Source organism: Pteronotus mesoamericanus, unplaced genomic scaffold (assembly GCF_021234165.1).
Source record: "Pteronotus mesoamericanus isolate MK-2021 breed Mesoamerican mustached bat unplaced genomic scaffold, CSHL_Meso_final contig_94, whole genome shotgun sequence".
NCBI lineage: Eukaryota > Metazoa > Chordata > Mammalia > Chiroptera > Mormoopidae > Pteronotus > Pteronotus mesoamericanus.
In genome coordinates, this window is record NW_026555285.1 from 16980952 (window position 1) to 16993112 (window position 12161).

The 12161-nt window shown below is 37.7% G+C and overlaps 1 protein-coding gene across 3 annotated transcripts in view; it reads right to left on the reverse strand.

The window, feature by feature from the left end:
- DIAPH3 (diaphanous related formin 3) overlaps window positions 1–12161 on the reverse strand; it is a 459782-nt gene that overhangs the window by 423258 nt on the left and 24363 nt on the right. Inside the window, exon 2 of one of the 3 annotated variants that reach the window (XM_054586403.1) lies at window positions 10300–10332. The exons of the other annotated variants lie outside the window; for them this stretch is intronic. Coding sequence (XP_054442378.1) covers window positions 10300–10332 — 33 coding nt within the window. The remainder of the gene's footprint in view (window positions 1–10299; window positions 10333–12161) is intronic. 3 annotated transcript variants of the gene reach the window in all.

Sequence of the window (12161 nt, forward strand, 5' to 3'; positions counted from 1 at the left end):
GAAGAAAGTTCTAATGCCTTCAATAAATCAGTGGGAGGGATGAGAAAACCTACAGTTAAGACCAACTAGGAGAAATGCACAGAAATGCTTAAAAAGAGCTAGAAGCTTTTGAAAGAAGATACCAGACAAGTAAAAGCCTTCAAAGAACACCGAGGGTTCCGTAGAGCAAGAAGGAAAGCAAACATTAAAAATGACAGGTTTTGAGACACAAAGGGCAAAGGAGAAGGGTTTGGGAGGCCTAGGAGTTCAGAGATGATGTGAGGTTAGAAGAAAAAGTGGACCTGCATAGGAAGAGAAACCTCTAGGTGCTTGCTGATGGTATAGATTAATTATGACTTCTGATGTTGACTAATGTCAGCAGAAAAGTGGGCTGAATCGTAACAGCTAACGAAAATTAATAAGGAAACATAAATCACCAAACCACGTGGATTGTACCTTAATTCATCTTCTCTGTCCCTATTGCCACTACCCTGAGATTCAGGCCACTAGAACTACTGGTACAGCTTCCTAAATTGCCTTTGTCTTCACTGCCCCTCTACCCCTACCTTCCCTGGAGCTGTTCTCTACACTGATGTCATGCTCATCTTACTAAAATGCAAATCCGGTCACGTCCCACATTCCTGTGCGTAAAACCCATCAACCTTTGTATTCCCATTATTCTGAGGATGACATTCAAATATCTTACCATGGCTCAAAGGCCCATCTTTTTTTGTTTGTTTCTTTCTTTTTTGTTTTCTTCATTTTTTTATTTTACTTGTTTTAATTGTTGTTCAACCAAAGGTCCATCTCAGTAAGACCCTTACTTCCTCTCCCAACCACCTCTCACCATTCCACCGCTCTTACACTCAGTGACCTAGATATCACGAGTATCCTAGAGTTTCCTACATGTGCCAGTGCTTTTTCTTGTGCCTAGAACTTACCCGCATCCACAACTCATATCCCATCCACTTAATCTGGTGAATTTCAACTCAATCTTTAGCTCTCAGTTTGAGCTACATCTCATGTAGGAGCCCTCAGGACTCCTCCAGACTGAATTAAATCCTGCAGACCTAGTCCTTGCTTATTTACAAATAGTATGTATAATATTCTGAAACTGCATCATATCAGAGATATTTATTCACCTTGTGTATAAGTCCTTAGGAGCAGGAATTGTTATTTTATTCACTGAAATACTCCTAGAATTTAGTATGATCCTAAGATGTCGTGTGTCTTCTATTTGTTAAGTGAGTTAATTAATGAACAGCTTTCTATCTTCCATAGCTAGACACAAGCCACTGTTCCTTGCCTTCTAAATCCTTTTCAGCAATATCAGGAAAAATGCCAGGTGCTATGCCTTTTATATATTCAAGTTAAGAAAACCAAGATTCTTCCCAATACTGGTCAACTAATAAGCCCACTACACTAAAAACAAGTATGAATTTCTGTAATGTAATACTATTAAGATAACAAGGAAAATTTCCACTCGAAAGGAGCACAAAATCATTTTAAAAGGATATTCAAAAAAAGTTTTAAGTTCTATCTATCCACATCTACTCAAAATGTAATAATAACTGTATATATTCAAATATTACAGTACTTTATACTTTAAAACAAACGTAAATTAGCTCTGTGACTACCGCATTTAATTTTTAAAAGACGTATAGTACCCATTAATGAAAATTACCCAAAGACATTAATATTGCTTTCTACTTGCCAATCTGACACTTCCAGTTGGATTTCATTCAGTTGACATCCAGAAAGTAAGATTATTAGAGTAAAAAGTTACTACAACTCCTATCATCCTGGATTCCAACTTGTCCTTCAAAACTCAGCTGAGGTCATCTACTCTATGATGTCTTCCCCTAGATCAAAATTGACCTTGTGACTTCCACAGAACCTTGTATAGTATTAATCCAGCTCCTATCACACTGCACGCAAATGTATAGTGATTATGTACACATGTTTCTCTACTGTTCCAAGGGGAAAGAGACAGTCTAACTCATCTTTGTATTCCCATAATAGTACTAGGCACTCAATAAATGTTTAATGAATGAATGGATAAAAGGATGAATAAACAAGTCTGCACACTCTACTACATATTAGTATATTCAACATTGAGAGCTCTTGGTCTTATTCCCAAGTTTGTACTGATTTGAGGAGGAGCTCTCTAAACTATTTCATAAATATTTAAAGATTCTAAGATAGTACTTAAGTGTTGCTACTGAAAATCTAAGTACAGGAAGCTCTAATTAACTCATATTAATGGGCTCAGAAAGGCCCACCTGACTTAGTGAATAGTTTAAATTTTATAGAACATGTTTTGATGAATTTGACCACATATATTCAGTTGCCCAGTCCATTCTGGTATTTATACATTACACAGAAAAAAAAAAATGTTTTTTGAGAATATATTTTATAGAAAAATTGTGGAAAATATTGTTTTTAATTTACAAGGCAAATATAAGTTCATAAAATGCAAAATGAGCTTAAATTATTATATAAAAGCTTCATATCCTACCAGGCGTATATTATTTTAAATAATTATTTTAAGTTAAGCTCTTTTTTAAAGCTAATGATTTACGTTTTATTAACTGACTTGAAAGTTAGACTCATGTTCATATAGTCAAAATCACTTTATTTTCTTTCATCAAAATCATTTTATTTTCTTTTTATACGTATATCTCATTTAGCATATATCCCACAAGACACATCACTTCTAGGCACAGGAACAGTCTGCAGATGGACAGAACCCAGTCCTGTCAGGCACGTTCATCTGGAGAACTCCTCTCTGAGTGACCCAGTCTCACAGAAACACCCAGGAATGTGCTAGAGCTTTCTGGTAGCAGTTAGTTATGCAGAGTGAGTCAGAAGGCCCATAGAGAACAGTGAGAGCTTCTGAAAGCACTTCTCAGGACCCGCGCCCAGACCAGGGGACATCCTCCATGGCTCTAGGAGCCTATCCCCCTGGGGGACTCTCAGGGGAACCAGGAAAGCCTGTACTCATCTGGGAGCGGACCACCATTGCTAGATCTGTGAAGTGGTTTCCATCCAGTCTTCCTATGTCCTTGCAATGGAAGAAATTTCATATCCTTCGCCTGTTGCCATCTCAGTCACACACATCACTCTATTGCTTTGGGATAAACCTTTCTGTTTGGTTCTCTGGAAATATTCAAAGTAGTTCATTTCTTATCAAAGAAAACTTCTTAGATACAATATGTTTTCACAATTATTGTAATTCTCTAATGATGAAGACCAATGGCTATGATACACTTTTTTCCTTTTCAGTTTAAAGGTCAAAAGTCTCACTTTCCTTAAAGATGACTTTAAGGAAAAAAACAGAAAATAATGAGATATACTTGGAGATTTGACACTGGCACTCTCAGTGGCAAAACGGACAGCACTTAGGTGGCAGTATAACTCTCTCATTAAAGATCATGCTTTCGGGAGCCAGTGTGTCATTTTCTTGGCTGCCTCCTATGACTTTAAACAATGCACTTAACCTCATTCCTTCCTCAGTTTCTCCATCTTTAAAATGGAAATAATAATAATGCCTACCCAGAGGCTTGCTCAAAAAATTAAATGTGCCTATAAAGCTAACATTTGGAACACTCCTTAGCACACAACTGATAATTATATGGCCCTTACTATCACCTCAAATATTTTCTTCCAACCAGCAGCTATGTTTTTACATTTGCCAAGTAAATTCTCTATCAACTTTTCTCACATCTTTCTATTCCCTGGAAGGTTCCTGCCTTTTAACTGAGAAATGTATATCAAATTAGATATGGTCCTACCATAGAGGCCTTATATGCCATGTTAAAATGCTTGGGCTTGATCTATAGATAACAGGTGCAATTAAGCAGTTTCAAATAGGGTAATATATGGTCAGAGATACACTTAGGACAGATCACTCAGTTTTTGTGCAGGGAGTTGCTTTTTTTAGAGAGCAATAGGAAGTTGTACGCCCTGGCGAGATAATAAGAAGTCTAGTGTTGTAATAGAAGGACCTCAGAGAAGAAAATAGATTGAAGAAATAATTAGAAAGAAATGTGAGAAAGGTGAAGCTACCTTCTAGGAGAATATAGGACTGAAAACAAGTGTAAGTTAAAAGTGAAGGATTTAATTTAGGGCAGGTAGAGTTTCAAGTACAGGTAAGACATCATATGAAGGTATTAAGTAGGCTAATGTGTTAATGTCTCAACTTGAGGAAAAGGTCACAGATGGAAATATAGACAAAGGCAATTACCCAGATCAAGCACTACATACAGAGGAGAGCAGTGGCTTCAGGAAAGAAAGCTGAGAAATCACAACAGTTTAAAGGAAGCACACACAAGACGGGCAGAAAAGGAAAGGTCCCAGGGATATGGAACTGATAGTCTGGTATCACAGGGTCAAGAAATCTTCATTCTTCAAGAAGGAAGGAGACAGCTGGATCAAGCAAAGGAGAGAAACCCAGTGAATTTCCAAAGACTAAAACCAAATGAATATAACTGAGGATAAAAACGATCATTTCATAATAAAGGATTCATAACAATCCTAAATACATACACATCTGATCAGAAAGATTAAAAGAAGAATGAAATGAAAACTGATACAAGTGAATGAAAAATTTTTAAATCCTACATTATATTTGGAAACTTCAACACTTTCCATAAGTGTCAGAACAAGCAGACAGATCAGAAATATAGAAGGAGTGAACAACACTATCAAACAACTTGACCTATTTACTACCAATAGACCAGTTCTAACAAAAACAGTGCACAAGGAACATTCACTAAAATAGACCATGTTCTCAGACAGAAGGCAAGATTCAAAATTGAAAGGGACTGAAATCTCACAAAACACGATCTCTGGCACAAGGGAATTAAATTACAAATCAGTAACAGAAAGATATCAGAAAACTCCTCAAATATCTGAAAATTAAACAACATATTACATTAATAACCAACGAGTCAAAGAAAAAAAATCAACAGAAAATTAGAAAGTATTTTGAATATTCAGAAAATGATGCAGTAGCTCTCCAAGGGAAATTTATAGCATAAAATTCTCACAGAAGCAAAAGTTTCAAATCAGTTATTTAATCCTCAACCTTAAGAAATGAGAAAAAGAATAAAGCAAGAAGAAAATAATAAAGATAAATTAAAACAAAAGTACAGTAAGGTAAATTTGTCAAACCAAAAGCTGTCTCTTTCAAAAGATTAATAAAGTTGACAAACCTCTACTCATATTAGTGGGAGGAGAGGGAGATCTAGAAGACACAAATTATCAATAGCAGGATTAGAAAGAGGGAGATCAACACAGATCCTATACATTTAAAGGATACAAAAATATTACACACAATTCATAATTCAAGAACTAAGACATGCAAAAGAACTCCTTGGAAGACAAACTACCAAGATCTCAGAACTTCCTGTTTTTCCAGCTATAGTTGTGAATCACATGCGGGTCATGAAATCAGTGGAGTGGACTGAATCGGAGGAGGGAGTGGATTATATTTCTTCAACTGTTTTTTTAATGGAATGGATAGACGAATGGATGATATTGGACAAGAAAGGATCGGAGTTTATCATGCTTAGAAATGCTAAACACTGTTTTTTTTAAACTTCTGTTTCAACTAAGAATGTGTGTGTGTGCGCGCGCATGCGTGCGTGCGTGCGTGCGTGCGTGCGCGCGCGCGCGCTAGGTTACAAAACCAAATGCATTTCTTACTGCGGGTCCCATTCAAAGTTTGAAAACTGCGGCTGGCAGGCCCAACAGGGGATTACAACAGCAACGCTGAAGTCAGGGGGGAAAAACAAGAGATTATCAGTAGGAGCACTGTATCAACAGTTCCTACAAATGGTTGTGAGGGACAGGGGAGGAAAAAAGCGAGGCAAACACAACTCCTAGACGGCAGAAACACTCGGTGGACACTGAGGTGTAGAATTCAGCAGTGCGAAGTCCACGTTCAATTTCTCCCAGCTTATCTCTTCAAGGTTGTCTCCCCTCACTATCCTCCCAACCTTTTTGTCCCTACAAGGAAAGCTTTCTTTCAGATCAGCTACAACAGAGGGTGGTAAACTCAATAATTTTTTTCATCTTTATATTACCTTTGCACCTGGGACTGCACGTTAGACATAGTGAATGCTCCGAAATTTATTGAGCAAACACTGTTTAGAATATATTAACTCTGCCTAGGGACGTCAATGCTATAGTACTACTTCCTTCTTCTAACCAAATAGTGTCCTATGTAATTAAATTCTGGTAGTATTTCAATAAATAACTTTAAAAGGTGAAGTACTTTCTCAGGGCTTTAACAATGCAACTTAGGCCCTGGCGGGGTGGCCCAGTTGGTTAGAATGTCATTCTGATACAGCAAGGTTGCAGGTCTGATCCCCAGTCAAGGCACATACAAGAATCAACCAATGAATGCATAAATAAGTGGATCAACAAATTGATGTTTCTCTCACTTTCTCTCTCCCCTCTTTTCCTCCCTCTCACTCTCTAAAACCAAAAAACTTAAAAAAAAAATTTAAGCAACTTAAAGAAATAGGGTTTTAATATTAATGCTTCCCAAGATGTTTCTATTTAATATTCCTAAAACCCTGTTTTTCAAACATATGACCACAGCAGGTACCACTCTTAGACACCTTCTCTCAAGTACTGCCCAGAAAAGGCTATTCTCATTAAGAAGTCCTAAATTAAAAGCACACGTGCAACATGTATGTTGTGGGGGCAGCAACCTTTAATTAAAAAATATAATGCTAGCATACATCAAAGTATCAGTCAGTGACAACTGCTTCCCTGGGTCTAACTCACCAAAATAATTTTAAGAGCCTCCCAAACACCCAGCTACCCTGTCCTGCCCACAGCTCTGCACTGATCTGCAATAACATACCCTGTAAGCCTCAGCTGCGAATGCATCTCTCCACCCCTCTCTCCATCCATCAGGGAATATTTTTAAAAGGGGTTAAAAAGGAACCAAACTAAATGCAACAGTTCAACCTACTTGGGCTTAAGTGAAACACACCAGAACCCTTTGATGAAGACCAAAAAGGTGTAATTAGTCATTCTTTACAAGTAGGCAAACATATAATTGATTTGCCAAGGTCACAGAGCTAAGAAGTGGTGAAATTCTGTCTTTCCACAAGAGTCTTTTGATTCCCAATCCAATGCTCTTTCCACACTGCATCAATCGACAGTAAGAAAAACCTTATTGGTTAGTGCCTCCTGTTCAAGATAGTCATGCTTGTTCTCTAAGCTCCACAAAAACAGGCCCAACTCCTTCACTAGACCATCTGTCCATCCTTTCCTGGGCGCAAGCCTTGGCCACTCGAGAGCCAGGCTAAACACAAGACCAGAAGAGAACAGTGGGAGCTGAGGAGACGGCAATTCAGTCAGCGGGTAGATGTGAAGAGGTCAACAAGCAATGAAGGAGAGAGTCATGCGTACATCTCAGATGAAGGCAGGAGCAAGGCAAGAGTCTGCGATGCAGACAGGTCATTGGAAAGACTGATGGCAGGTCCCTGTCAAAGCTTCTCTACCCTGTGCAAAACAACACTCCACCTCTGGGAAGCCTGACCAGGACCAAGCTGACACAGATCCAAGTAAACCTCAGTGCCATGCAGGTTATCAAAGCAGTGGCTCATTCTTTCACTCGTTCAACAAAGGAGTTATGAAAATGCTTAACATGTGCCAGACAATATGCCTGGAAATATTAATGATAACACACTGTCTCTGCTGTCTAAAGGCTGCCATGAATCAGAAAGACGGATAATAAATGATAAGACTGCTTTGATAAAAATATGCACAGGGCACTATGGTAACAACCCAAAGGTTCTGACCCTATCAAGTCCAGTTACAAGGATTAGAGGAGCAGTGAAGAGTGAAGGCAGCTTGGAGGAAGAAGATTAAGAAATTATTCACTGAGCAGAAATCCATTTATTAAAGTAAAACCAGAGCAAGGTGCCTCCTACAGTAGCCTGTTGAAGCAACTCCATAACATGACTGTTTCCACAGATCTGGGGTTGGCAATGTGCAAGGATAGGGTCATATAACAAAGGTATAACAAAGGTATGACAAAGGCCAAGGGCACAGCCTGAAACACAACGGGGGAAAAGATGTAGACTGCCCATACAATAGAAACAAACCTCAAAAATATCACTGTATAAGTACTAATACATGCTTCAACATGAATGCACCTTGAAAACGTTATGCTAAGTAAAACAATTCAATCACAAAAAACTATGTCATATGACCCCACTTATATGGAATGTCCAGAAGAGGCAAAAAGATAGACAGAAAGCAGACTGCTGATTGCCTAGGGCCGGGGGAGCTGGAGGTAATTGGGAAGTAACTGCTTAATGGTATGAAGTATCTTTTGGGGTGATGAAAATGTTCTAAAATTGATGGCAGTGATGGCTTCACAACTGTGCAAATATACTAAAAACCACTGAAATGTACACTTTAAATGGATGAAATATATGATATGTGAATTATAGCTCAATAAGGCTGTTACAAACATACCACTGTATATTCTCATAAAAGTTCAAACATAAAAATTGCAGATGGTTTTATTATCGGCCTTAAGAAGCCATTTGAAAGCTAAGTCAGCAGAGGAGGTGTATGGGTTTGGAGCTCTGCACAAGATTCAAGCCACAGCTGCGCCACTTGCCAGCTGTGCATACTTGAGAAAGCTCCCAACTTAACCTGTCAGCCTCAGTGCACTCGGTGGTAAAATGAGGACAATATCAACTCCGCAGGGTGAGAAATGACATAATCTGCGTAAGTGTTCCATATTGCTACTGCTTTCTAAATACTGTTATATGAAAAATAAATGTCATCTTGCAAAGTTTACACAAGAATCCTTTTATCAGATACTATACAGAGGAATAAAACATTACAATCGAATTCTAATTCAATATTTTAAATCTGCATGTCTAGATCCTATGTCTCATTCACATCTGCATGTCTACTTTACCCTAAGATGGTTAAATGTCTAAGATGCTTCTTTGCATTATCAGGGGTGCTAAACATTTTTTGAGTGCTTACTATGTTCTAGGTACTCTATTTCACATTGATACAAGGTGAATTTTAATTCAAAACTTGGTCAGGAGAGTAATATGCTTTGTCCTCTGTACCATGCTAATATTTTCGGTGTTATTCTTTATTTGGGTCTTCTTGTTACTCCTTTACCACTAACCAATCACTATATTCAAAAATATTTGTCAGAATAATTTACCTGAACATACAAGAATCTGTAAGGGTGATATGTTAATGACATGCATATTACTTTCAACATGCATAACATATACTAAAGCTGCTTATTATTTTCAACATGCATAACATACACTAAAGCTGGTTAGCTCTCTTGTTTTTAGGCAAAATTTTTAAAAATATAAGGAGGGACCCCCAAAAAACTGGAATTTATTTATTAAAAAATTGTATATTTATTCTTACATGTATAAGCTTCAGTCACCTTCAAAGTACTCTCCATTTGATGCAATACACCAATCAAGGTATTTTTTTCACTGCTCACAACAGTTTTTGAACTCATCAATTTTGGTACCTTTTAGTGCTTCTGTCATTTTTTCATTTCGCCTCTTCCACATTGGCAAAACATTTGCCTTTGAGGACTTTTTTTAATCCAGGGAGACAAAAAAGTCGCTCAGAGCAAGATCAGGTGAATAAGGAGGGTAGGATATGGGGGTCATGCTATTTTGGGTTAAAAACCGCTGAACACTCCATGCAGTGTGGGCAGGTGCACTGGTAAATTGCCCATGATGAAATGGGTGAACATGTTGACAGAGTCTTCGGAAAAAATTCACTGAAACCTAACGCAGCCTCTCACAACACCACCAGCTGATACGCTGATACGCATGGGTTCCTAGAACACTCACCTAGCAGGGGAAGCCTGTACTACAAGGGGCCAGTACTCCAGAAAATAATCGGTATTTTGGGGGCATCCCCCCTAGTACATATATGGCATTTTAGTCTGGTCTATTTTAATTAGCCGCTACACATTTCTGAAGAGCTGACATGTTTTTAGCTACTTTTTACCTCTTTTTTAAGTATGAGAGCTGATTTGAATGATGCAAGGTCAACAAAAAGTTTGTAATTAAACAAAATTTTTAAACTAATGTATCAACTAGTCCCTTTTACTATTTAAAAGCAACAATTTAATGAATTTTACCAGTTCTGCCTCTTAATTTAGCACCTTTTAACAGTACATTTCCAAAACATGCAGGTTCTAGCAATTTCAAAGGTGTTAGCACAGCATGCCTTCAACATCACACAGTTAGTTTAAATTCACAACAAAGGAAACATTGAGAGTAACCTTACCACATCATCTGTCAATGTCCTAATATTTAAATGCTGCAAATTAAAGAAACCAATCATATTAGTAATTTTAACAGATTTTTAAATTTTTAGTTAATAGAATACATTTAAAATTCTACAATGCTAGGTTGAATGTAATTAAATTCCTGACGGTCTAATAAAAATGCATTATATACTGTTTTAATCGCTTTCATGAAAAGATAGGCAAAAGTTGCCCTGAATATGGTAGGCCAAATGTTTCCTAAAATTTCTTGTATTTGTAAACCAAACTAGGAACCTAATTGTGGTACAATAGATTGATTCTCCCAAGTAACGATTATTATTAAGTATATAAACTTAGAATACGATGGATATAGAGATTTAAATACATTTTCAGAAATTTGTTCATACTACAAAACAGTGAAACTTTAAATCTAGCATTAGCATGCAGCATAGTAGATAATGGAGTACTTTGCTGGTTTAATTAACTCAATTCTTGAAATGAAGAGAACACTAGACCAAGTATTTGCATCTCTAACATCAGTTTGATTTATAACTAGTGGTGACAATAGACACTTTCAATTTCATTGCTAGCTTCCTTGAAAACCCTTTTTCTGATTTCCTTGCTAGACAAACATAAGGCCACTTTAGAAGATGAATAATTTAGTTTCCTGCAAAGTGGAGTTCAAAAAAAAAGTATTTAGAGAAGTAGGGAAACAGAAATCTAAGTTTTATAAATTCCGGAGTCAGGAAAGATTTTGTATCCCAGTTGCTGGAATCGACTTCTAATTCTCCTTCTCTTATTCATTGTGGCATTAGATCTTTTATAGGGCAGAACAAGGTTCAGTGCATTTCCTAAATAGGAAATCAGAGATATGTACTATTTTCTAAGTATAGAATGATGTGTTAGCAATGAGTTCACCTTGACGTTCATGAATCTACCTCAATGATGATCCAGATTAAAAACCGTTAGAGTGTAAATCACTATCCCAGATTCTCTTCTGTCTTCCACCAAGATGTTCCTTCATCTGGCACAGACAAAACAGTAACTATAGGGACCCAGAATGAGTTTTATATACACCAAAGAGAATACAGCTGAATAAATGACCACACCATTAGCCATTAGCCACACCACAAGGTTCCAGACTGAACAGTTGCCTGTTAAATTAGAAACAAAGAAGTAATATTAGATTAACAAAGGGTTAGTATTTAATTTGGGGCAGTAGAATTTGCTTTTAATCAATACTGTCTCCAGTCTTTGACACTGATAGGTATGCACAGAGGTCCTTAAGAGTGGGTGTGTTCCTGGGCAGAACTATGAAATTTCTGAAGCACTTAGGGCCCCAGTCTCATCCCAGAGACCATTCCTAGAATTAAACCCAAATAAACACAGCTCCCACGTTCACAGAAAAAGGAACAGTGGAAAGACTGCGTGCACGGGTCCCTTCCTCTAACTGCCCACGGTCTGTGTGCTTTCCTGCCGAGAGAGCTGTCCAGCCCATTGCATGCGGTGAACCACTTCTCTTACTCTAGAACCAGAGGTACCACCCCAATCACAACTCTCATCACACCTGAGAGGGGTCACTCCGAAGTTCTCTGACAAGAGGAATATAGTCCACTTCTGACAATAGTTTTCTAGGTGGCCTAATGCTTAAGAAAAGTAATGTCAAAGAAACACTACAAAGTTGAATTCCTATTTAGAATAGAATGCTACAACAAAGAGAAACATCCACTTTCACAACTGAAATATTCCTAAATCCCAATTTAAGTCGCCTGAGAAAAATGCCATAAAAGTTATGTTGAAAAGAGAGAAAGACAGCCCTGGCTGGTGTGGCTCAGTGGATTGAGTGCCAGACGGCGAACAAAAGGGTTGCTGGTTCGATTCC